The sequence below is a fragment of the Manis pentadactyla genome, chromosome 7 (genome assembly GCF_030020395.1).
Source record: "Manis pentadactyla isolate mManPen7 chromosome 7, mManPen7.hap1, whole genome shotgun sequence".
NCBI classification, from domain to species: Eukaryota; Metazoa; Chordata; class Mammalia; order Pholidota; family Manidae; genus Manis; species Manis pentadactyla.
Genome location: NC_080025.1, coordinates 107720090 through 107747714, shown reverse-complemented (window position 1 = coordinate 107747714; position 27625 = coordinate 107720090). Strand labels below are relative to the sequence as shown.

At 34.7% G+C, this 27625-nt stretch overlaps 1 protein-coding gene across 1 annotated transcript in view; it reads right to left on the bottom strand.

The window, feature by feature from the left end:
* SEPTIN7 (septin 7) overlaps positions 1-27625 on the bottom strand; it is a 93688-nt gene that overhangs the window by 22210 nt on the left and 43853 nt on the right. Inside the window, exons 4-9 of the mRNA XM_036897409.2 lie at positions 21935-22035; positions 20957-21091; positions 15628-15745; positions 13180-13272; positions 11975-12071; positions 10532-10583 (exon numbers count right to left, since the gene is read on the bottom strand). Of these exons, the coding sequence (XP_036753304.2) occupies positions 10532-10583; positions 11975-12071; positions 13180-13272; positions 15628-15745; positions 20957-21091; positions 21935-22035 (596 nt within the window). The remainder of the gene's footprint in view (positions 1-10531; positions 10584-11974; positions 12072-13179; positions 13273-15627; positions 15746-20956; positions 21092-21934; positions 22036-27625) is intronic.

Here is a 27625-nt window from a genome sequence, read left to right as displayed (position 1 = left end):
CTTCATTTACACTCAAGGCAGAGCAAGATACAATTCATTAAACCTGATACGGATTTAGGTTCCAAATGAGAATTTGAAAACCATAAATCTCCTCAGTTACTAAAGGATGACATTTCTACAGAAGTCTATGCACCTTTATAACGTGTTTTTACCAGAAAGAGAAATAAGATTAGCTCCTACTAAAGCTCATAAAACCAAAAGGAAATTGCTTTCTTTTAGCATTATTAACATTTGAATTTTTACTTAGGTAATACAATACGGACACTTCAGATCACATACTAAGTAGGATTCAAACTGAGAAATTTTAATTTAGAGTTAATTCCTGTTTATTCAAACTGTCAAATGACTTTAGTACTTTGGTTAAGTGAAATTTTGCTTACAGCATTTCTATCATATGTAAAATCAATACATATGAAATAAACCATATAATACATGGGGCAATTTCATCATTCCATAATGATTTAAGATGCTGAAGACACATTAGATGCTCTATGATATCCTTGACCAACACTGTCCTTGGACACACACGATGTGGACACATTTTTTAAAAATCACATATATACATTTTTTCTATTTTTTTAAACATTTTTTTATTAAGTTATCATTGATATAAACTCTTAGGAAGGTTTCACATGAAAAACCGTGTGGTTACTACATTCACCCATATTATCAAGCCGCCTAAGATGCCAGAGGCACTACTTGTCTTCTCTATGCTACACTGTCTTCCCTGTACCCACCCCCACACAATGTGTTCCACTCCTAATACCCGTCAAACCCCTTCTCCCTCCCTCCCTACATACCCTTTCCTGCACCCGTTTGGTGACCACTAGTTCCTTCTTGGAGTCTGTGAGTCTGCTGTTGTTTTGTTGTTTTGCTTCGTTGTTATACTCCACAAATCAGGGAAATCATTTGGTACTTGTCTTTCTCCACTAGGCTTACTTCACTGAGCATAATACCCTCCTGCTCCAACCATGCTGTGCAAATGGTAGGATCTGTTTTCTTCTTATGGCTGAATAGTATTCCATTGTGTATATGTACCTCCTGCTCCAACCATGCTGTGCAAATGGTAGGATCTGTTTTCTTCTTATGCCTGAATAGTATTCCATTGTGTATATGCACCACATCTTCTTTATGCATTCATTTACTGAAAGACACTTAGGTTGCTTCCATATCTGGGCTATTGTAAACAGTACTACAGTAAACATAGGGGTGCATATGTCTTTTTGAATCTGAGAAATTATATTCTTTGGGTAAATTCCTAGGAGTGGAATTCCTGGGTCAAACGATAATTATATTTTTAGTTTTTTGCCAAACCTCCATATTGCTTTCCACAGTGGTTGAACTAATTTATATTCCCACCAGCAGTGTAGGAGGATTCCCCTTTCTCTGCATCCTTGCCAGTATTTGTTGTTCCTAGTCTTTTCAAAGTTGGCCATCTTAATTGGTGTGAAGTGATACCTCATTCTGGTTTTAATTTGCATTTCCCTGATAATTAGCAATGTGGAGCATCTTTTCATGTGCCTGTTGGCCTTCTGAATTTCTTCTTTGGAGAAGAGTCTGTTCAGATCCTCCACCCACTTTTTAATTGGGTTATTTGTTTTTTGGATGTTGAGATGTGTGACTTCTTTATATATTTTGGATGTTAACCTCTTGTCGGATATGTAATTTACAAATATAGTTTCCCATATGTTTAGATGCCTTTTTTTTTTGACTGATGACGTTCTTTGCTGTTCAGAAGCTTTTTAGCTTGATGTAGTCCCATTTGTTCATTTATGCTTTTGTTTCCCTTGCCCAAGGAGATACATTCAGGAAAAAGTTGCTCATGTTTATATTCAGATTTTTGCCTATGTTTTCTTCTAAGAGTTTTATGGTTTTATGACTTACATTCAGGTCTTTGATCCATTTCGAGTTTACTTTTGTGTATGGAGTTAGACAATAATCCAGTTTCTTTCTCTTACATGTAGCTATCCAGTTTTGCCATCACCAGTTGTTGAAGAAGCTGCCATTTCCCCATTATATATCCATGGCTCCTTTATCATACATTAATTGACCATATATGCTTAGATTTATATTTGGACCCTCTTTTCTGTTCCATTGATCTATGGGTCTGTTCTTGTGGCAGTACCAAATTGTCTTGATTACTTTGGTTTTGCAGTAGAGCTTGAAGTCGGGAAGCGTAATCCTCCCAGCTTTATTCTTCCTTTTCAGGATTGTTTTGGCTATTCGGGATCTTTTGTGGTTTCATATGAATTTTAGAACTATTTGCTCTACTTCGTTAAAAGAATGCCATTGGTATTTTAGTAGGGATTATGCTGAATCTGTATATTGCTTTAGGCAGGATGGCCATTTTGACAATATTAATTTTTCCTACCCATGAGCACAGGATATATTTCCATTTATTGGTGTCTAATTTCTCTCATGAGTGTCTTGTAGTTTTAAGGGTATGTCTTTCACTTCCTTGGTTAGGTTTATTCCTATGTATTTTATTCTTTTTGATTCAATTGCAAATGGAATTCTGCTAGTTCGTTGTTAGTATATAGGAATGAAACAGATTTCTGTGTACTGACTGTATCCTGAAACTTTGCTGAAGTTATTAGTTCTAGTAGTTTCAGGGTGGATTCTTTAGGATTTTTTATGTACAATATCATGTCATCTGCAAACAGTGAAAGTTTAACTTTTTCCTTACCAATCTGGATGCCTTTTATTTTTTTGTGTTGTCTGATTACTGTGGCTAGGACCTCCAGAACTATATTGAATAAATGTTGGGATAGAGGGCATTCTTGTTTTGTTTCCAATCTTAACGGAAAAGCTTTCAGTGTCTTGCTTTTAAGTATGTCGGCGGCTGTAGGTTTGTCATATATGGCCTTTATTATGTTGACGTATTTCCCCTCTATACTCATTTTGTTGAGAATTTTTATCAAGAATGGATGAATTTTACCAAATGCTTTTTCCACGTCTATAGCGATGATCGTGTGGCTTTCATCCTTCTTTTTGTTGATGTGGAATATAAAGTTGATGGATTTTCGAATATTGTATGATCCTGGTATCCCTAGAATGAATCCCACTTGATCATGATGATCTTTTCTGATATATTTTTGACTTTAGTTTGCTAATATTTTTCTAAGCATTTTTGCATCTATGCTCATCAGGGATATTAGTCTTTAATTTTCTTTTTTTTTTGTGGTGTCTTTGCCTGGTTTTGATACTACAGTAATGCCTCATAGAATGAGTTTGGAAGTATTCCCTCCTCTTCTACTTTTTGGAAAACTATGAGAAGGATGGGTGTTAGGTCTTTACTAAATATCTGATAAAATTCAGCAGTGCAGCCATCTGGTCCAAGGGTTTTGTTCTTAGGTAGTTTTTTAATTACTCATTAATTTTGTTGCTGGTAATTGGTCTGTTCAGATTTTCTGTTTCTTCCTGGGTCAGCCTTGGAAGTTGTCCATTTCTTCTAGGTTATCCAGTTTGTTAGCATATAATTTTTCAGAGCATTCTCTAATAAAATTCTTTGTATTTCTGTGGTGTCCATAGTGATTTTTCCCTTCTCATTTCTGATTCTGTTTATGTGTGCAGACTCTCTTTTCTTCTTGATAAGTCTAGCTAATGGTTTATCTATTTTGTTTCTCAAAGAACCAGCTCCTACTTTCTTTGATTCTATTGTTTTATTCTTCTTGATTTCATTTATTTATGCTCTAATCTCTATTATGTCCTTCCTTCGACTGACTTTGGGCCTCATTTGTTCTTCTTTTTCTAGTTTCATTAATTGTGAGTTTAGACTGTTCATTTGGGATTGTTCATCCTTCCTGAGGAAGACCTGTATTGCAATGTACTTCCCTCTTAGCACGGCCTTCACTGCATCCCACAGAATTTGTGGTGTTGAATTATTGTTGTCATTTGTCTCCATATATTGCTTGATACCTGTTAGTTTTTATTTGGTCATTGATCCATTGGTTATTTAGAAGCATGCTGTTAAGCGTCCATGTGTTTATGGTTCTTTTTGTTTCCTTTGCACAATTTTTTTCTAGTGTCATACCTTTGTGATCTGAGAAGCTGGTTCAGTACAATTTCAATCTTTCGAAATTTACTGAGGCTCTTTTGATGGCCTAGTATGTGACTGATTCTGGAAAATGTTCCATGTGCACTTGAGAAGAATGTGTATCCTCTTACTTTTGGGTAGAGTGTTCTGTAGATGCCTGTTAGGTCTATCTATTCTAATGTGTTGTTCAGTGTCTCTGCCTCCTTACTTATTTTGTCTGGTTGATCTGTTCTTTGGAGTAAGTTTTTGTGTTGAAGTCTCCTAAAGTGAATGCATTGCATTCTACTTCCTCCTTTTATTCTGTCTGAATTTTTGGACATATTTGGGTACTCTTGTGTTGGGTGCATAGATATTTTTATGACAGTTTATCCTCTTGTTGGACTGACCCCTTTATTATATAATGTCCTTTTTCTCTCATTACTTTGTTTTGAAGTCTATTTTATCTGATACAAGTATTGCAACTCCTGCTTTTTTCTCCCTATTGTTTGCATGAAGTATCTTTTTCCATCCCTCCACTTTTCATCTGGTATTGTCCTTGGTTTTGAAGTCACTTGTAGGCAGCATACAGATGGGTCTTGTTTTTTTTATCAATTCAGTGACTCTATGTCTTTTGATTGGTGCACTCAGTCCATTTACATTTAGGGGATTATCGATAGATATGTACTTATTGCCATGCAGGCTTTGGAATCGTGGTTACCAAATTTTCAAGGGCAGCTTCTTTACTATCTAACAGCCTAACTTAACTCGCTTATTACACTATTATAAACACAATCTGAAGATTCTTTTATTTCCTCCCTTCTCCACTCTATATATGTTAGGTGTCATATTCTGTACTTTTTGTCTAGCCCTTGACTTTGTGGATAGCTGATTTAATTTTGCATTTGGTTAGTAATTCCTTTACTGTGGTTGTATTTTCTCTGGCGACAGCTATTTAGCCTTAGGAACTTCCATCCAGAGCAGTACCTTTAAAATACACTGTAGAGATGGTTTGTGGGAGGTAAATTCCATCAACTTTTGCTTACCTGGTAATTGTTTAATACCTCTTTCCAATTTAAAAGATAATCTTGCTGGGTAGAGCATTATTGGTTCAGACTATTCTGTTTCATTGCTTTGAATACATTATGTCACTCCCTTCTGGCCTGTAAGGTTTCTGTTGAGAAGTCTGACGACAGCCTGATGGGTTTTCCTTTGTAGGTGACCTTTTTTCTCTCTCTGGCGACTTTTAATACTCTGCACTTGTTCTTAATGTTTGTCATTTTAGTTATTATATGTCTTGGTGTTGTCTTCCTTGGGTCACTTGTGTTGGGATATCTGTGCACTTCCATCACCTGAGAGACTATCTCCTTCCCCAGACTGGGGGAGTTTTCAGCAATTATTTCTTCAAAGACACTTTTTATCCGATTTTTCTCTTTCTTCTTCTTCTGATACCCCTATAATGTGAATATTTTTCCATTTGTACTGGTCGCACAGTTCTTAATGTTCTTTCATTCCTAGGGGTCTTTTCTCTCTCCTTACCTCAGCTTCTTTGCATTCCTGTTCTCTAATTTCTATTCCATTTACCATCTTCTCCACTTCATCTAATCTGCTTTTAAATCCCTCCATTGTATGTTTCCTTTCCATTATTGTATTTTTTAAGGTGTCTCCCTCCCTCCTGAATTCGCCCCTTAGCTCTTGAATATTCTTCTGTAGGTCCACTAGCATGCTTATGATTTTTATTTTGAATTCTTTTTAGGAAGATTGGTGATTTCAGTCTCACTGAGCCCTCTTTCTGGTGTTTGAGGGATTTTGGATTGAACAAGGTTATTCTGCCTTTCCATAATCCTATTGGATACGGAGAAATATTAATTTGTGTAGGCAGTGCCCTCTAGTGCCCAGAAGCTCTGATCTTTTGAGCTTCCCTGTACCTGTAGTGATGGTAGTGGTCACAGGCAAGCGGTGCCAGTGCCTACCCTAAAGAGTAAGCCCTTTTCTGCTTCTTGGCCTCAGTGCCTGCATCCACTGTCAGAGACAGTGAGCCGTATGCAGGGTGCACCCTCTGCATTAACCTCCTAAACTGCCATGCACGGGGCTGCCCTCTGGCTGGCCTGGAGCAATGGTGGGAGTCACATGCAAGCAGGGCCGGTGTCTGCTGGGAGGACAGAGATCTTTCCTGTTTCCCAGCCACAGTGCCTGCCACCACTGTCAAGATCAGTGAACAATGCGCAGGGAGCAACCTCTGCGTTAAGTGGTGCAGTTGCTGTATGTGGGGCTCCTTTCTAGCTGGCCTGGAGCAATGGCAGAAGCAGCAGGTTTGAGGCAGGTGCTGGCAGGGAGAAAGAAGGAGCAGGCTGCTTACTGAGGTGGTGGTCTCAGGGCTGCGTTGCCAGCCTGGAGGCTGTAGCACCTGAAGCTCCTGAAAGTTCCCAACCTGCTGAGCTGAGTGTGCTGGGACAATTTTGTCCACCTCTTCCTTCTCCTGAATCCTTACCCCTTTAGCAGCCCTCTCAGTTGGGAAGACTTTCAAAGCGCCTGTTTCTTTTGTCCCAGGGCAGCTGGTGGTGGGAACCTGTTTGTTATCTGTCTCTGACTTTGGTTTTCAACCCCTCTAGTCTTCAGAGTACCATGCAATGTGGGTTTGTGCTCCTGGAGTAGATTTCTAGGGCTGGGTATTTAGCAGTCCTGGGCTTCCACTCCCTCCGTGCTGATTCTCTTCCCCCCACCAGTGGGCTGGGGTGGGGAGCACTCGGGTCCCACTGGGTCACAGCTTTATTACTCTACCCTTTGCCATGAGATGTTCTCTTTTCCAGATGTAGACTGGCTGGTGTAATCTTATTTCTGGTCGCTCTTTTAGGAATAATTGTATTTGCTGTTATATGTTTTCATATTATATGTGGTTTTGGGAGGAGATTTCCACCTCACTTCTCATGCCACCACCTTTTGTCTTCCTCTATGTGTGGACACTTTTTATTACTTGACTCTCCCTTTGTTCATCATCCATTTCGGCACCTACCATTTCCCATCTTTCTTCCCCACCACTTTACCAAAACTCTCCTCAGGGAGATAAACATAATAAAGGTGTATCTGTTTTTATTCTTCCTGATACCCAGAAAACATGTACTATTACTTTACTTTTGTGAACAGAATGTGATTTTCAGTTATCCTGATTAGTCGCCTATTATGACATTCCCGTGCAGTTCTTTGATAATTTACTCCTCCTAGTTCTAAGTCTGGGTTTTCCCACAGTCTCATCTCCCTCTACACTCTAATTGATGACTTACCTTCTGTATGGCCACTACACACCTAAAGCTCTACCCCCCTTCTACTTAAATCAAGTCAGGCAGTTCCTAATTCCTGAGATACCCAGTGGTTGAGATTGAATAGCTCGTGCTAGTTTGTCATTGACTCTCCAATCTTAAGAGTTATACTGTTTGGGAATTCTCTTTCCAGCCCTGAAATCAAGCCACTCTAGACCATGACAACTTTCTCATTGGTTGTCACTCATTTCTTGATACCAATATATGTTATAGGTGACAGCATACTACCTACCTCTTCGACTATATTGTAAGCTCCCCTTTATATAATTAACATGCTATTATGTTTTGTACTCACCCTATAAAGTGTATCACATAATAGGTCCTTTAAAAAAATTGGTAACTAAATATTAAAGCTGAAATATGATAAACACTGTTGATTCTCTGGAATTATTATTACCAGTTTTTCTAAGTAGAGAACAACAAAAATGAATACACTTCGAATATAAAATAACTTTTTGTAACTTTAAATATAAATTACTTCATTGCTGCATCAATGAAAAAATTAAAGGTCCTGAATGTTTAAGTAGTTAAAATGTAAGATGTGCAAAATAAAAATTAGGTGGACTTATTGTTAGGCTATTTTTGTTAATGTTCATCTAACATTTTAGATAATGAAAGATTTTTCCTTTCACTAAAATAACCTTCTTTATGATTACCTAAGTTCTAATTTTTTTCAGGATAAAAAAGTCTCTATTTCTACTTAATTAAATATGCTTCAGTTTATTCTTTTAAGATTGAACCCCTTCCTCTTAAAATAATGAAATCATTAATTTATGTGGTTTTCTCGAGAGTTTCAGGGATGTATTAATTTTTCCATTTCTCAATGCTGCTATCATAGCACTCTCTTCTCTCCTTTTGTTTTCCTTCTCTATTTCTCCACTTGTCCACTGCCGTACCCTGAAAATACCTATATTAAGTTTTCCTCCTTTTCCACTTCTTCCTTGGTTTTCCTGCAACACCAATTCTCTTAATTAGCAAAATGACACTTCTTTTAATCTGGATCTTTCTTAGAAGCAACCACTATTCCTAACTTTAACCTGCAAGATTTCAATTATTTATAATTTACAGACATCTGAAATACCGGTATTGATATTACCTTCAAGTATTTATTAAATATATGCTAGGTGTTTTTATTTTAAAGACATGAGCTACATTAAATATATCTTTTTCATCTCTACTCAAATTTAAAAGGAAAACCAATTAAAATGTTCCTAAGCTTTTCATTTACAAAGTATACTTTTCAAAGATGTTTTATACATTTAAATGTAAAACCCACAAATGAAAAATTTTAATAAAAATATTTATGCCTTAGGAAAGAAAATCAAATGTGCTACAGCAAATTTAACAAAGTAGTTTTAATTAAGTAAATCACCTCATCATCTACCTCAAAGAGCTGAAACCACCATCTTCATCCTATTCATTGATAAAAATGTTAAACAGGACCACTCCCAATGTCACAAATAAACATCACTGTATTTATACCAATCTGTGTTAGGACACGTATTTCCATGAATCCTACACCTGAACCATTCCAAATTTTACCACTTACCCTGAATTCCTTAAATATATCTAAGTGTATCAGCAACAGATCATATCATATATCTGCTTAAATTTTATATAACTTTAGAATTTTTAGTATTTTCATACATAGCTCATTGTCTTGCTGCTTTCCTAAGCAGTATAAATCTTCCTGCAGAAATTAGTATTTGCTCTGTGATGCTGTGACACCAGTGAGTCCCTTTCACCCGCTGCCAGTCTATGCACCTTCTAATGTGCAAAGTGAAGTCTGACTATCTTCTGGCTCAAAGTAACCAGCCTTCCCTTTTATAGTATTTTAGGTTTGTAGGCAATTACTGAGTATGTATTTTAAAAATGCACAAGACAAAGTTATAGAATACCCTCATGTTAAGCACTAGACAAATAGTTTAAGAGATTTAAAACTGAGGAAAAGAATAGGAGGGAATGCACTGACAATTAATATTTATGAAATACTCTCCACTAACAATGTAAGAGATTTTACTATTAGTTCTTTTGAATTCTATTTTAAGAATGGAAGAGAAAGGGAACAGTTTGCAGTAGAAATGAAATGCTGTATTCTGAAAACTAAGATGACCATCCTCTCATAAGCGTTTGCTTTTCTCCACTATGTTAAGGCCTGACAACCCCAACTGCTGAAACACCCCTATTATTTACTTCCTACCCAAAACACTTGGTCATGTGCTCCTTTGAGAAAAGCAATTACAAAGCAACTTGATTTCAAAAGTCACTCTCACTTCTAGAGGACTTCATGAGATAGCAGTTTGACTCAATTTCCCCCCTCACTTGTAAGAATGACCTTGCTGTTCCTTCATTTCTAATAATCAATTACTACTTCCATGTAGCTAAATAGATTCCAGTGTATTAGGAAAGTGGGTAGTATAAAAAAAAAAGATATCAACTTAAGATGGCCATCTAAAACTGGGATATGTGGTGAGGACCTGGAGAAGCAAGCAGGATGAGAGAGAAGTGGGAAAGTGTGTAGGTAGCAGAAAGAAGAAAATGTTCTGAACATGAAAACACTGAGGCTCATTTTGATCCCCATCCTGTTTCTTGCCCACTAATGTCTCAGTTATAGTAAATTTTTTCTTTATGATTTCCTCTTTGCTGTTGCTTTTCTAATTTGAGTCCTGGTCCTGTAATCAGGATTACCTCAATGACCTACTCTCACAGGCTTTCCTTCTCTGTCAACAGGTGCACAAGGTACAATTTAGGAGTAATGTTTACTTGCTTGGGAGGAAGATGAGTTTTGTTCACTGTCCTCCAAAGAACGACCCACTCACCAGCTACCAAGGCTGTGTACTTTTTAACATTCCAAGTTTTACTCAAAACCTAGCCTTCCCTCCTACCATTTTCCAAAACTTTTCACATTAAAAAAGAGCAAAAAGCCTTTTTCTTTCCCCTTTCTATACCTCCTTCAGTATTAAGCCTCAACACAAAGTATAATGACAGAGACTCATTTTCCTAGCTACACAGCCTTATTTTATATTTTAGCTCACTTTAAAACCTTGGCAATATAACCGAAGTTGTCTTTACTTCAGTGCTAGAATGTAGATACCAAATACCTACTTAAATTAGCTACATTTATAGATACAGATGCATACATTGTAAATCTGTCCAACTCTTAACCTAAACTTACATTATTTTCATCACTGCTCACACTTACCTTATCAACATATTTCTTAGAATTGTAAAATCACAATGTTCACCATTTTCAACTATAAAAAACAAAACCGACAACATACATTATTTCCACTAAACCCAGTCTTTTCAAAGGAAATTTCACAGGAAATGAAGGTAACAATAATGAAAGAATATGCAAAATAGTTTAGATCAATACTTCATTAAGGCTTAACACTGTAACACAGTACCTAATTTAAGGACATGCCAGATAAATATACTATAACATCAGTTTATTGCAGTTTAATCATCAGTGACAAAATATATAAACCTAACAAAGGAGATTTCCAGAAGCAAACAATTTTGAAATTTTAAAAGGGGAGATAATGCATTTCTCTTTTTTTGTAGAGAACATATTTATTCCATAATAAAATGCATTTTAAAAGTTAAGTGTTGGGGAAGAGGGGAAGAATCACTTTAGAAAAATCTCTTTCAAGAAAACAAAGGTGAGCCTAGAACTTTAATGTTCTCTATTTTTTAAAAACATATCACTAATAGAAACACACTTAGGGAGAACTAAAATTAGAGCTACAAAGCAACTTATTCAGTTCTAATGGCTGTACAAGTTTTAAAGCCACAGCTCACTAACTAAAGGTTACCTGGGGATGATCAAGAGCTGGGAATTAGCAATCAGGTAGCACCAATAAGGACAGTAACCCAGAAAAATATCCTAAAAATTACACAACTTTTCAAAGTAATGCCAACAAATAGATAAAACAATCATGACTCAGTCTTGATTAAAAGTTATTATAACACACAAGATTAAATATTAAGTTAAACCAATACAATAAACATAAATTTTGGGAAACAGACTTCTGAGCCTTGATGCTATGCCTACGATTTTTTTGGTGTTTAAAACTCCTTACAAAAGTGGTAGAGGATCTCTTAATAAGGAAATTTTTTTACTCTGAAGATGTGAATGCCAAAAAAGGTGGCTTTCTTCCTGAGTAAAGGAAAATTGTGAATGTTTTAATTTGGCTTATGAAAACTGTTATCATTCTTGAGGGCCCCAGACCCATCTGAGACTCAGATAAAAGAGGCCTTTTCTCCAAAATTGTTATCAATTTCAGCAAGTTTATTAGATTTCTTTGGAAGTAATCTTTGGGCCTCAGGTAAAGAACCTCTGCATTTTTAAAGTACATTTTCATACAAAAAAACAGGAATAGACTTAATGATAGGGCAGAGGTGGGAAGCTGGAGCACAGACAAGTATTATGTCGGGATTTAACACTTTCTTGCCAGACTCAGTAGGACATAAAGTCTGAGAAACTGGAATGTACCTATGAAGAAATGAGACTAAATGAAACTGAATTCAGAACTACCTTTGAAAATCTAGAATATACCAGTGCAATATATGTGCTGTACTACTTATTACAAATTTTATCACATTTGAGATCTTACAGAAAGCCACTCACTGAAGAAAACCTTACCTTCAGCTACACCCCAAGGATACTGTCTTCCTCTGATCCTTTTGCCATTAAATTCAATGATAGTATTACTACCTACCACAGCAAGAGGTAAACGGTCCTGTAAAACAAAGTATTCTTGTTCAAATACATCTCTTCGGTCTTCACAAATTCAAGAATAAAGACGTTACATTATTCAACACATTAGCAAAAAAAATTTAACTTGATAGTTTCTGCATTCACTTTTATAGGCCATTCAATCACTATTTAGTAATTTGGCACTACATGGTATTATCACCAATGTAAACAATGAAAATTATATTTTCTCTAAAAATTTAACAATACTAAGGCACACAGCTGATTAAATTCCTTGTTTAAAAATCAGTCCAAAAATAAGCTGTCCCATATTGGGAAGATTAAAAAGGATAAAAAAGTAGATTGGTAGCTAGAGGGTTAAAAACGAGGTTATGATTAGCCTGCCTACTTGATTAAAAAACACTTGGAAACGGAATATTACACTTGCTAAACTCTCCCTTTGGAACTCCAGATCTGGGGGGTTGCAACAATTTGCATTTATCCAGACTAACTCAGAGGATCGTCTTTCAAAATCCTTGCAGTTCCCAGAAATATATAAGAATATATAAAAATACATGGCTATTTTATGAAACCTCAGAAATTTTTCACTGGTCAGGTATAAGCACTTCATTATTCCAAGATAATTATCTGCTCACATAATGCCATTGAATCAATATACTGTTTTTAGGTCCAGAGTACTTAGGAAATCACTGTAAATTAAAAACACAGTTATGTTGGTATAGATTTTTGGTTGGCTTTTATACAAGAACAAAAGAAAACATTTTTGTGTAGCTCTTAAAACAAAGATTAAGCATAACAATGCTAAAGAACAAATCCTCTCCCTTCCTCTCCTTTCCTGTTTTTTTAAGGGGGAAAATTATATAATACAAACCAGTTAATTACAAACCACATGAAGACAGGGATTATGGTATTCATCTCTGTATTCCACACAATCCCTTATTTATTACATATAATAATAGCCAACCAACAAAGTTAACTGCAAAGCTAAATTCAACAATGAATAATCTCAATAAATAAGATATTCATTTTGTAAACCAATTACTTAAAAACACTGATATTTTTAGTCTTTCAGTGGGTTTTAGAGTATTTTTAAGGCTCCAATACATTTTAGTATATGGAGGGAATGAACCTACCTTTATCTTTTTAACAAGCTTATTCTCTTCTTCATCATCTGTCTCTGGAAACTCATATATTTTAATTTTATGTTCTTGGATTTCTTTCATTATCTAAAATCAAAGAGGAAGTTAGCAACGATTAACACACATAATTAGTAGATCAACTGTATTATTATAACACTTTTCTTAAGTTCCTGGAGTCCTCTGCTCCAGGTCATTTACTATTTTTCAGCAATGAAAAGCTATACTCCAAAATCAAAGTACTATGCTGGTCTTTTGAATTTTTTCAAACTATGAAGTTAATATATAAACACCATTCCTGAAATCCAGTTACTAGAGAACAAAGTCATTTGGTTGTAATACTGAAAGAGTTCTAAAAATGATGTAAGATTCCAGAAAGAGCTTTCTCTAATTAATTTCTACCATAATAACTTTAGGTCACTTATTTACAATGACTGAGGTTCTTTCTCTAGATATAACTAACTCTCACCAACTATTTTATTCGGCTAATTCAACAGAGCTTAAATGCAACTAAAACTTTTTGTAGAATTTGACAAAGGTAAGTAAAAGTAAGTATGGTATTGGCTTCAGGAGAAAAATCTGCACACTGATCAGAAAATATAATTACATACACATGTGCGTACACACAAATCAAGGAGCAACAGATACAAGATTAGGTAAGCACACAGGGATGAAACATGCTCTGGAAATTGAGAAGCTAAGTTAATAAGGAGAATGTAGAAAAAAGAAAGACAAATTATTATTAATATCAGAAATTATCTAGTTCAAATTAAAATTATCTTGTCTAAATCACTCCAAATTCTAAAAAGAATACAGACAACGAAATAACTTTCAACTACCAACCCTATTAAAACTCTTTAACAAACTGATGGCTAATATACCTAAAACTAACTCTCTGCCTAAACTGGTATTTCAGCTCTACCCTCACATGTCCCACCAGCACTAAAGGGACACTAAACAAAATACATCACATGGTTACTAAATTAGCTAGAAGTAAATCTGTCATGGAGAAAACAGGACCACACATCTTTTACAATTAGGGCATTTATCTCTAACAGAAAAAAATAAGAATAATTTATGAGAAGTCAAATATATGACTGGAAGAAAAAAAGAAACACTAGTGGTTAGCTCTAAGAGCAGTAGTTCTTAGTCAGAGGTGGTATATTAAAATGGCCTGAGTGACCATCTTCAAAATAACATATACCAAAGCCCCATTTTAGTCTACAGAACCAACTGGTAGAGATACGGTTCAACAACTTATTTTATAAATGTTCTCCTGATGATTCTGATAGGCACCCCTGGAGAAGAACTAATTCTTTAAAAATATGAAAAAGACAATTGTATAACCACTATAAAGTAACTGATTGTAAACAGTGACTACTGTTTATCCATCTCTTCTATCTTTAAATTCTTAGTACAATTCTAAGTCAAGATACATACAAATCAAGGAAGAATGGAAGAAATGTATTATATGATTTATATTTGAACTTAGATGCAGCATATCACAAAATAAAAATGGAACAGAACAAATATAAAATAAACAAACATATATCCCTGGGAGAAATACCAAATATAATAAAAATGATGTACTAAACACTCTAAAAATTTATATGGGTTATATGGATTTAAATTTCAAAAGGTATTCATTTTGTAACAAATTTCAAGGTATTCTGAAATTCATAATAAAAAAAGGTAAAAAAGCAAAGTATCCTATTACAAAAGGGACCACAAAGGCAATAAGAGATAACTCTGATCAATTTAAAAATATTACACAAAGTCTAAAAAATATAAAAGTGGCCTAAAATAAAGAATAGGCTACTGGACTAGGAGAGCAGTTCTGGAAATTGATCTTACATTTCATAAAATTTAACAAATAATGAACCAAACAAAAAAATGAGGACAAAATAAACCCCTGCTTTAGGTGTTCAGCCTTCTGGAAAATTAAATTAGAAGTTAAGGAAATGATTTGGTACCCCTTTATTGTAAAAAAGAGTTTTAGAAATAAAAATGACAAAGCTGGCAAGGCACTGAAAACAAATACACCCATTATAAAAGAAATGTTTTATTGGGAAAGTGCCATGACAAAATGGGGCAGGTGGAAAGAATCATAAAATAATCATATCCTTTCAAAAAGTAACCCTCTTCTGGGGAATTCTAAGAAAATAATTCTTTAGTATGTGGGAAGGGTGCAGTGGAAAGTATACAGAAACATCTAGATAGCCTTATTTAAACTGAGAAAGGATAAGGGCACTATGATAACAGATAAGAGCTTTGAGGAGAAAACTAAGGCAGATCATTTTCAAGAGTTATTTTTAATACATTGTAAATGACACATAGTAAAGTAGCAAGAGAAATACACTGTAACACATTATACTGAAAATACAAAAATCTGCAAACTACATGAACGGTATGAAAAACCCAAGAGTTGGAGCTCATTCTGCTCACCTGTTTTTTAAACTGTTGGCATTCCTCTGGTGTGAGTGTGTCTGCTTTGGCAATAAGTGGAATGATATTCACTTTTTCATGCAAACGCTTCATAAACTCAATATCCAATGGTTTAAGTCTGAAATATACAATATTTAATATGACTGAACTGATAATTTGGGAGAATAGATTCTTCACATCCCCAATGCTAAATCAAATACATTGGAACTACTGTACTTACTTATCAGAAACACTTTCTGAAGATCTATTGGGCCAGCCCCAGTTAGATAGACAGGACTTCAAGAAGCACTGGAGTGGCTAAGAAGGCTTTGATTCCTGCCCTTGAACACCCTGGTCATACGGTTTGGGCCCTAAAGAGGAATTAGAAAAACCAGAAAGGCTCCTAATAGGCTTTCCTACAATAGCCTCTATACTTAATAAAAATTTGGGAAATCTTTGTTTTTAAATAAAAATGGTAGTCCTCTTTGAATCTCACATTCAGTTCTTGCCAGCAACTATATATTTCTCAGAGAAAAGGCTCAAAAGAGAATCTGGTCATCCTTTTTAACAATTACAACTTGGCTGCTGCCTCTACTTGGCTGCTGCATTTTCAAGGTTACCAAACACTTCTATGTTGCAAGCATAATTAGCAGAGGCTAGCCCATAAATATCATGGTGTTTATTATTACTTTTTAATTTCCCCATTATGTAGCATTTGGCATTACTCCCTCACAAGCTGTTCCCTTAGGGTACTTTTCAGGACATTTTTTGTAAGCTAGACCCTTACAGGGTATGTTCCTCAGAATTCTCTACTGGGCCCTCCTCTTAGTTTACATTTTGTATCCTTATCATTGACTACAATGACTTATATTGTCTTCTATGGGTTAGTGACTCCCAAATCTTCACACCTGACTCACTCCTGTATGCCAGACTTGTGTTGACCCAGTGGAAATACTATTTGGACATCCCATTTTGGCTCCTCAGTATGAAAAGGTCATCTGAACCCCCAAATTTTCCTTCACCTTCTGTCCTATTTCAGTGAATAGCACTACAATCTACCCAATTACTCAAGCCTGAAATCCAAGATGCCTCCCTCCTCTAATTCTTACTTCCAAAGACTCACCAACACCTGCTGAACAAATAAGTGTATTTATATATTTATCTCCATTTCCATTACTTTGGGTCAGGCACCAAGACCTTTGGAATAGATAATGACAAGAATCTATGTGGTTTCCCCCAAATTACGCACCTAAGTCAGAATGGTCTTTCTAAAATCCAAATCTGATTGACTCATTCCCTGAATGAAAACCTTACTAAAGGCCAGATTCCTTAGCTAGTGCAGCCTACAAGGCCTGTGAAGACATGGCCTTTCCAGCTGTCCTTGTCTCTCAGCATCCTTTAGCATCTTTTGCCACCTCCTACTTGCAACATGTCAGCCTTTTTGAACTTCCTACAATTTCAAAAGCACCGTACTTGGACCTCTGGCCAGAGGCTACTGATTCTTCCTGGAACACACTCCATTCCCACCCCCTTTCTACCTGGCCTGCCTAATTCTTTTTTTTTTTTTTTTTTTAATGGTATCATTAATACACAATCACATGAGCAACACTATGGTTACTAGATACCCTCCATTATTAAGTCCCCACCACATACCCCATTACAGTCACTGTCCATGAGTATAATAAGATGCTAGAGAGTCACTACTTGTCTTCTCTACTGGCCTGCCTAATTCTTACTGGTCTTTAGGACTTGGCTTACAATTCATATTTCCTCTGAGGTTTTCTCTAACATAAGACTAGGCATCTTTCCAAGGGTTCACAACACACACTTAATTTGCCATAGAGTAACTGCATATAGTAATTTGTATTAGTTTTTCCCATCTTCTCACTATAAGATCCTCAAGAGCAAGGGCTTTGCCTCATTCATCTCTATCTCCAACACCTAGTACAGCGTCAACATGTGAGAAGCTGCCCAAATGTTAGTTGACGAAAAAAGTAAGCTATGATTTTCCTTAGGTCCCTGAGTAAATGAACCAAAGAAAACATCTAGAATATATTGTAGAATTTATTATATGTAAAATTTAACATCCTACTGAAAATAGGTGGGGAGAGGGAACATTTTGCATAGAAATATCATTCTAAATTGATATTCCTTAGCTTTTTAAAAGCATGAAAAAAATGTACTAAAGGTCTAATTTTGTTATGAAACTTTGACTCATATTTTAAAATGAAGAGAAAGTCTGTTAGAGTAATCATAGAGGACTATGGTTTAATATATGTATGTAAAATTGGGGGGAATTGGGGCCAGAGACTAATGAGGTATTCCTTCTTACTAACAAATAATACTATACCTCTTTGTGTGAGTGAAGCTGACTGACAGATAGGGTTAAGCAGTGGGGAGGTAGATAGGGAGAATCAAGCTATTAATTAAAATATCTTACACTAATCCTCCTTATCTTGAATCCATTGGAATTTTATATTGGCATTCTGAGACCTAGGAAAATTATAGAAAAGAATGTGGCTGGAATAACATTGTCATCTGTAAATAGTCACTAGTACTAACTGAAAGGACATATCCATCTTTGAAAAAAATTTAAACTTTGCTTCTTTTCATTAATCACTATACACAACAGTAAATGTAAGCGCCATGGCCATTCACAACCAATCTCAGATTTGTAAATTTTATGGTTTACTTTCCAGATTATACTCATGATAAATTTAATTTACCATCATCACCACCTCATTAACCTAGTGACAAACATTCAGTTAATCTAAAATTTTAATAAATCTTAAAAGCATCTACTATAAAATATTAAAACCAAAGTCCAAGTTAACAAATTTACACTTAAAGGTAAAACACTTGATGAATATTTATTATCTCAACTTTTAAAGAGAAAAACACTTAAAAATTACCATGACAAGCAAATTGGGGGGAAGTCAACTTCTTAAATATAAACAACAGGGCCAAAGAACAATTTAAATTAGTTTAGAAATTAAACAGGAAAAAAAAGGCAAAACCTTTCTTTATAGAAGCCCCAATATAATCCTCTTGCCCTTTTAAATTAGAATACAAATGCCAGGGGCTTACAAAATGTCAACGGCAGAAAACATTTAGTCCACATGTCGGTTACATTCTGGTTGAAATTTTTCTTCTGTACATTTACTTTTATTTCAGGTCATCTTTTCCAACAAATTTAGTTTTTAAATGTTATTTTAAACAATGGAAAACCCTTTAAAGAATTTCTAGAAGATAAACCCACACTAGAAGGAAAAGACTACTTAACCTCAAAGCCCACAGCAAAATAAATCAAATGACTACAGAGTGAATGGCAAATGTTTATAATATCACATATATATTCCTAAGGGGAAAAACTTTTATATAAAACTCACTGAATCCACTGATGTTTTTAAGTGGCAATAAATATTCAAAATGGTAAAAATATCCTTTTAAAATTCAAATTTCAAGTCAGTTTTTAATTTTAATAGCAATTACCCGCCACTCAATGAAGAAAAATGAAACAACAATAGCTGAAATCATAAATTAGCCTTGTGTTCAGTGATGACACTTAGTGGCATATGGTGGGGGACACCGAAAATGTATTGTTGGGCCTATTTATAATTACTCCACTAACAGGATTCCTCTAAAAAGGGAGTCCACAGGGACTACTCATATAAGATAGAAAGGCCCTGATTCATCTAAACTGCCTTCCCTGTAAGTGGTGAGCAGGGGATTTGAACTCTCTACCTAAAATTCAATGTCATATTCTTTCACTTAATCTACAGTAGCAGATACCACTGGACAAAATTTTCTTTCCTATCTAAAAATAGTTGAAAAACTATTCAAAAGCACATTTTTATATGTAGGAAATAAAAATTTTGAACTCCCATCCCTTGTGACAAATAAGAAATGACCCACAGCCACTAAGCTTCATCTGAATCATGTAAATTTTTCTTCTTACAGAAAAACCTTTCTTCCCAGGCAATTTTAAGAAATATACTTACTTTCCCCTGGAGGACAAGAGGAATGTGATTTCATGAGAATTACTAAATCTTGGAAAGAATCCAAAAGATCTAAAATAATAAAACTGGATATAAACTAACAAATTTCTATTGACTTAGCTGAAGAGTAAGATTCTACTCTGCTGGCTTCCAGGAAAAAGCCCTAACAAGTTAACCTAGAATGATAAAATGTATATATATTAATTCAGGAAAAAGCTAACAAGTACTCATAAAAGGCTATAAAGTGTGTTGTATTTTTTAGATTACTTTTTGTGGACCGTTTAAGTAGATGAGTCAATTCTGTTGCTTTAAATATATAAACTTCTCAGAACACTGAAGAAGAATATTAGAAATAAAATAAGAAACATTTGTCCTACTACCATCTGACATTATAAAAATGATAAACTACATAATTAAGGTTTTCTGTTCAACCAAGACAGAGATAATGTGCACTAACCTGTGTAGAAATGTGATGGAGAAAGCAGAGAACAGAAAAGAAAGGTACTTATGAAGGAACCCATATACACCACTGTAATATGGGTGTTAGATGACTTGATGCTCTATAGTCTGATGCTATATAATAAATAGTCCAGTTCCTTTAGGTGGAGAGATAGTGGAATTATAATTATTAGATGGCTGAGTTATGCTGAGTTATTTACCCAAAGAAAAAAGCTGAAGAGTAATTACAAATATTTGCAGTTGACAATGACAGGTACATCTACTCCAGGAAGCACAAACAACAAAAAAGGGAGTACAAGTTAGCCATACTAACAAACAAAATAATCTGATCAGATGACTGAATAGATACTTAGATGTTAACTCCAAATAAGCAGAAGGTTAGTACTGAGAATATGATACTTAAGGTTACTGTGATAGCTAAGGTAAAACAGGCAAAACAGATTTAGTGAAGAAAGAAATGGCACATGAGAACTTTGGTATGTAAGTTTTTTGTAATCTTCTCTATCAGATCTATAGTAAATAACATCTTTGGAGTTTCTTAGGATATGTCTAAGCTAATGGTTATGGCTGCTTCTTATTTAGTGGTTCAATTAGTGGAAGAGTGGTCAAGAAGAAACTAAATAAGCCACATGGAGACATCAAACTATGATGGTAACACTGTTCCTTTCCATGAAACAGGTAAAAGCTTTTTACATGAAAAAAAAAGGAAAATCATTATTAATTTATCTAGGACTTAAAAAGTTTTTTTATAAGCCATGTTTATGTGGAATTTGAAACTTTACAATTGGTATAATTAAATATACTTCACAGAGATAAGGATTGCTAAAATACGCACCCGAAGTTGAGTAATAAAAACAACAACAAAAAGGTAATCAAAGCATCAAGGTACTGACCCATGTCCTGAAGGAGCAATGAAGTATAAACAACACTGCACCCTGTTATCAGGCATCTGCCGTCTGTTCACTCGAGATTCTGCATTTAGGTAGTCCTCAAATTTACTATCAATGTAGTCAATAACAGGCTGCCAGCTATAGAATGCAAATAAATTAAATAATTAAGTTATAATTCCACATATAAATGTATAACTGATGACTGAAAATGGCAATAATGAATACTTTTAAATAGGCAAAACCAATCTAATCTCAAATTATTCAACATATATTGATTCAAAAACAGGTATAAATTACATTGAATAAATCTTGATTCATTATTTCTAAACTGCCCAAATAAAAGAAATTGTTGAGTCAAACCACAATTAAATTATTACCATCATACTATTTGCATTGGTAAGCTTATCAATGATAAGTCACTTTACAGTATGAAAAATTATATCCAAAGAGGTTTACATTTCATATGAAAAGTTAATACAAAAACTTCATGATGAACTACTTTAGTTTAAAAGTTGACAGAGATTTAACTTCAAGAACAATGTGGAACTCAAAAATTAAAATATTGTTTATAAGATACTAAGACATTATTTCTAACTAGAATGTCACTGATGTTTCACTTGAGACTGATGGAAAAACTGAAAGTCTAAAATCAGATTTAAATTAGGATGTGATTGAAAATAATGTATACAAATGGCTAAAATGTAGAGAATTAAAAGCTTTAAATTTCTCAATAACAATAATTTTTACATATATGTTGTTTTAGAATTTGTCTTCCAAATAATTTTATGATGGGTATGACCTCCACTGTAGTTCAAAGAAATTAAGCAATGCTGTCAAGTAAGTAGTGAAGTTGGTATGTGAACCCAAGCCATACTTAAAGTTCAGTGAACTTTGCTAAAATGAGAAGTTTTAAGCAAAAATACTCTAACCACCTCCATACCCCAAATGCAATGGGAAACAGTGATGACAAACCCTTCTTACCAATTACTATTATCCACTGCATCTCCAAATCCTGGGGTATCAACTATTGTGAGCAGCAACTGAACACCACCTTCTTTGATTAAAACTTTGGATTGTTCCACCTGTAAGAGTCATTGGTGTAGTTATTAATACCACACATTACACCTGTGGTTTCCTACAAGCTAAGAGGGATGTATCAATCAAAACCAACTGGGAAGTTTTTTGCAAACTAAATATACCTACTCCACCCCTACATTTTTCTTAGACTCAGTCACTGTGGGCAATTCTAGAAGTCCTGGTTATTGAACAACAAAAAAATATATATGTAAACAAATGGTTTACTTCTCATAGTTGGTATAAGGAAGGAAAATGAGAACTGATAAAATAGTAATAATCACTAAAGCCATATAATACTTAATAACTTAAATGCACATCTAATGACACAAATAAGACAACGTGCTTGAATGATTGAGTAATCCATAAAAATCAAATATGATTAATCAATCAGACAAGTACATTTAATGTACCATTTACAACAGTCTTCCTAGACTAGGTCCATCTAGTTTGGTCCAAATCAATTACTCAAGTGAACTTATTACCATCCCCCAATTTTTCTCAGTATGGCTGTAATTATTAACACTTGTGTTTATATTATGACTAAGATTCAGTTCTCAAATGTGATATTGCACATTTAGGCCAAAGTTATCAGCAAAGGTCCAAGTATTGAAAAAAAATGTATTCTGGTAGGGTAAAACCCTACTAATTAAAATCTTTAGAGCTTTTCAGAATTTATGAAAATGTTCTACTTGAGAAAGGATATTGTACTAACAAATAACAGTTCCTCCTACAATCTAAAATGTTCTTAACTCTAAGCTCTATGTCAGAATGTATAAACCATCTTGGGCATGTGCTGCTGCTAGGTAAGACGACACACTGATTCCAACAGAAAAGGAGAATAAATGTCCCAGAAAAAGATAGGCTTTCACTCGATGTATATTTATATCAAGTTCTTACTAAGACTAGAGGCTCCAGGTATGTTGATAGGGTAACTTAAGAGGCAAGAATTAAACTTTGACTATTAAGTGCCATTAAGATGGCACAAATTAAGTACTACTGTATTTAAAGAGAAAATGTAATCATTGACACATAAACAACTTCAACTACTTGTTGATTAACAGAGTTTGGAAAGAAAAGTGATCAATTTCTGGAAAGTTTAGTGCACCTTTAGATTACAGAAATAACGATGACTTTCCACTTCCCTTTCATATTTTCTTAGAGATGCTATCTGATGCACCAAGAGACAAGAAACTGAGACTAAAACTGCTGAGCAAGAAAGTCTGTAGCAGCTGTTTCCAGTAAAACCTTCTGAGATGAAGGGTATGTTCTGTATCTGCACTGTCCAATATGGTAGTTGCTTCCCTGAGTGGTCACTTAGCCCTTGAGATGTGACTAGTGGAACTGAGGAGCTTAATTTTTAATTTTATATAATTTGAATTAACTTAAATAGCCACATGTGGCTTAGTGACTACTGAATTAGTGGTCTATAGCAATCATAAGTTATTTTCTTAAAGAAATATTATTAATAAAGAAACCTGTTAAAACTGAAAACACTGCCTGAGATTTGAACATGGATGCCCATGGAAGGGCTTCTAATCTTTTAGACAAATAAGAAGCAAAGGTCTTATCTTTTAGACAAACAGTCTTCAGACTAAACTTGGTGTATGTACTTCTGGCAAAAATTCCCAATATCCCATATAAGCAAGTATCTTATTTATATGCCAAATATATACAACTGGCAATCTGAACATTAAATATTAGTATTAATTTCTCTGCAGATTAAAAAACTAATACATATCAATAAATAAACATTCTAATATTTTCTGACCATCTTCATTATCAAGGATGGATACACAGTGCTTGGAAGACCACTGTTTCACACTATATAGCTAAGATAATACAGCTTGTCTGATACCAGGTTACTCTTATAAGGCAGGCAAAATAACTGAGGAAATAAACAGACTTATGGTGTTAGATTATCAAAACTAAAAAAAACTTTGTTATCTTCCCTTGTGACTCAAGAAGTTCACATTTTATTAATCTGGTGGTCCTCTAGTTAAAGAACAATCTGGTTATACATCAATTACATATCAATTTCCACACACACACACACACAAAGGGAAAATCTGGTCATATCTAATATCTCAGCAAATATTGAAGTTGCCTCCATCTTTCATAGAAAGAGGTTGTGCATTTATAGTAACTGCCACGGAAGCGGAAATATTCAAAGTAATCATATCACCCTTTAACTTAGTAATTCTTTTAAATGACAGACTATTGTGTATCAGAAACTGATGCAAAAATATAATTGTTCTACATTAATCATCTCCCATTTTACTCCAAATCATTTCTGGTTTCCTTATTACTAAACAAAACTCATTTCTACCTTCAGAAATAGGTTTTTGTTTACTAATCAATCATACATTGTAACAGCGTCAATTTTAAGATCTTTGTTTCCTTAAAACTAAGAAAAAAAGCAATTCGTAAACTTATATGTCCACTGACCTAAGAAAAATGAAGATTTGTATTTTATATACTTTAAAGAGTCTATTTATAAAGCTGCTTTTCTGGCCTATGAAATTTTTGTGTGTCCATACATGGTCAAATACAAAGAAAATGGCAACATATGGAAGAGATCCAGAAAACATAACTAAACTAGTGTCATTCACAGAATCCAACTGTATCCTATCATTTGGTTTTGCAAGTATCCTCATGGGATCCATGGAAAACAAATTAGTTCAAGTCCAGGAATTTCAAACTTTTCTTAAGAAATCTATTCCAAATGGCCACTTTCCCATGCACTTTACTTAAGCAGGTCACATCAGCGAATTTTATGGTATCACTCAGAGTTCTCTAAATGCATAATTTAAAACTGAAAGAATGAATCAAGGGCATTTTCAACTGTTTCCCTCTGAAAAATAGAACTAAAGCCCATTATATTGTTTATGCAAAATTAATTTATTAAGGCATCTTTGGATTCCTAGATTCCAGAAATCCAAGCCTCTCTTTTTTCTAACACTGTTCAGTTTTTCAATCTGAGGGGAAAAAGTCAAACCTTCCATGTTTCTACAGCTTCATTTCTTTCATGTTCGAAAGACTGTTAAATACATTACACTTTAATACATTTAAGAGCCATTTAAGGTTTTAAAAAAGTGTTAAGTTAACCACATTAAATCTTAAGGAGAAAGTTAAAATTTTCTGACAAGTTATCTCTACCAACACTTGGCTCAAGAAGTAGCACTATAGTCAAATCTCTGCAGAGACTTAAACAGTAGAGATCTGAACAGCCTGAAGTATACTGCTTAGCTCAAAACACAGAAGCTATTTTGATTATTTAATGGGTTGAAAGGCAAGCATTACCTTAAATACTTATGTTCCACAAGAAACTAAAGAGACAATGACCAACAGTTGAACAATTTTGCCTAAAGACTACTTTCTTCTCAAGATCTAATTTATTGAAAAGAAAGTTGATTCAAAGATTCTAATTCTGCCTTCTTCTGTGAACCACTATACCTCATTTCCTTGTCTCCTTACACTGAGGCCTTAAGTTTCTTGACCCTTTCATTTTCTATTAGCACGTCTGCTCTCAAACCCTTCATTTCTTTTTCTTTCCAGCTGAGATATCTTTCTGTTCCATAAAATTGATGAACTTCAACCAACAGGAATTTCTCAGCTTTCTGATAATCCTGTTTGGTGCTACTTAGTCTCATGCCTCTCCCATTTCCCAGAATGGCTCTTTCCAAACTCTACCCTACTGCCACCATGTCCAGCACAGTGTCTTACTTACTTGAAGATGACAGCACATCCCCAATTTGTCTGAAGCAACACTCAGTCTTCCCTCTTCTTCAGTGGAACAGATTGCTGTCTTCCTAAGGCTAATTCTTAATCTATGCTGGAGATCTGATCATTTTCTATTTTAAGAGTCATCTTGACAACTGCTGAGACTATTTTTCTTATATCTTCAAATCCTCATATCTTAGGGACTGATTCCCCAAAGAATAAAAGCATTCTCAGGTCTTTTTTGGAAATAAAAACCCAAGTCGCTTTTTCAGTCTTCTACACTCAACCTCATCCCTTCCTTCATTAGCTATTTCATCTACACTGCTTCACTTCCACCACTCATTTCTTAACTCACTGTCATCCTCCCTCTATTCCTACTACTTCACTAAAATCCATCTTGCCAAGGTCACCTCTATACCTTAGAGCAGCACATTTCTCACTAAATCATAACTGTTGTATCCTTCCCTTGATGGTGAGATCCTTGAGAACTGTGTCCATCATCACTGTAGCTCCAAAACCTGGTGTAAGTATTGTCTAGTCTGTGAATGACTGGTTCAAAAAACTATCAAAATTGAACCAACATCAACAGAAGAGTTTCTTGAAAGTTTCTTGAGCAGGCTCTAGAAAAATGTTTCAAGGAATCTATACATGTTATCCTAGAGAGATAGAATTCACATGGCTTTGAACTTTCCTCACCTCCATAATTTTTGTATACATTTAATCTACCATAGTGACTTACAGGACTTCACAGACCAAGAAAGAAGTTTTCAAAGGGACCAATATAAGGCTGCCAATTAAGAAATTAAAAAGAAAAAATCCAATCCTGTTATTTCACAAAAGAAACTGAAATGGATTTAGTCTCAAAATAAAGGACAATCTTTCCCTTAGTGATAGTTGGCAACTTTACACTGACTTGAAATACACTTGAAAAATTTCCAAATGCAACAAAACTATAAAATGTGCTACCACACAACACTGTATGCACTATTTTTCTTTAAAAATGTTTTAATCTGAGGATCTATATTTGACACTGGAACATAAAGCACAGCTCAAGTATTCAATATTTTTCATCACTTCATTTTAATCAGTTTACTGGAAAATATATTATACATATATATGAATAAAATGGATGGTGCCTTTCCATTCAATTTGAAATATTCTTAAAGAATTAAGGAAAAATGTTCTCTCTCTTCCCTTCTTCCCACAGGTATTGAATGAAACCAGTTTGCAGCAGGCCAGAAACACTACAGAGCAGTGGTTCTCAAAGTAGAGTACCCAGACTAGAAACTGCATAGCTTGGGAACTTATTAGAAATGCAAATTCTTTGGGCCCTGCCTCAAACCTACTAAATAGCAAACTATGGGAAAGGTGACTCAAGCCATCTGTTTTAACAAGCTTCCAAGTGATTGTGATGCACAATTAAACTTGAGAATCACGGGGATAACTCCAGAACTCCAGGAATGTCAGATCACATTTGGAACTACACGGTCCTGACAAGACAGGAGGTCAGGAATTAATCTCAGAAAACTTCTAATACTGAAACTTCATTGAAACCAGAATCACTGATATAGAGGAAGCTTAGAATCATCACATCACTACTCAGTGCAGCCACCTTCTCCTTCCTTCTAAGACTGAATGTGAAGGAATTTCTTCTGTTAAGATAAAAGTCCTGTTAATAAGTAATGTCCAGGGAGGAGATTATGAGATCATGATCCTTATTAAAATTTCACTCCCTATTTGGCCATATCACAGGACTTATTTCTTCTTCTTTTTCTCTTGACAGTTGGAAATGTTCCAGAAAGCTTTCAGGTCAAGAAAATTGCAGACATTTGCCTTATAAGCAGGATTCTATGTTTTTCTTGGTCTAATATATCT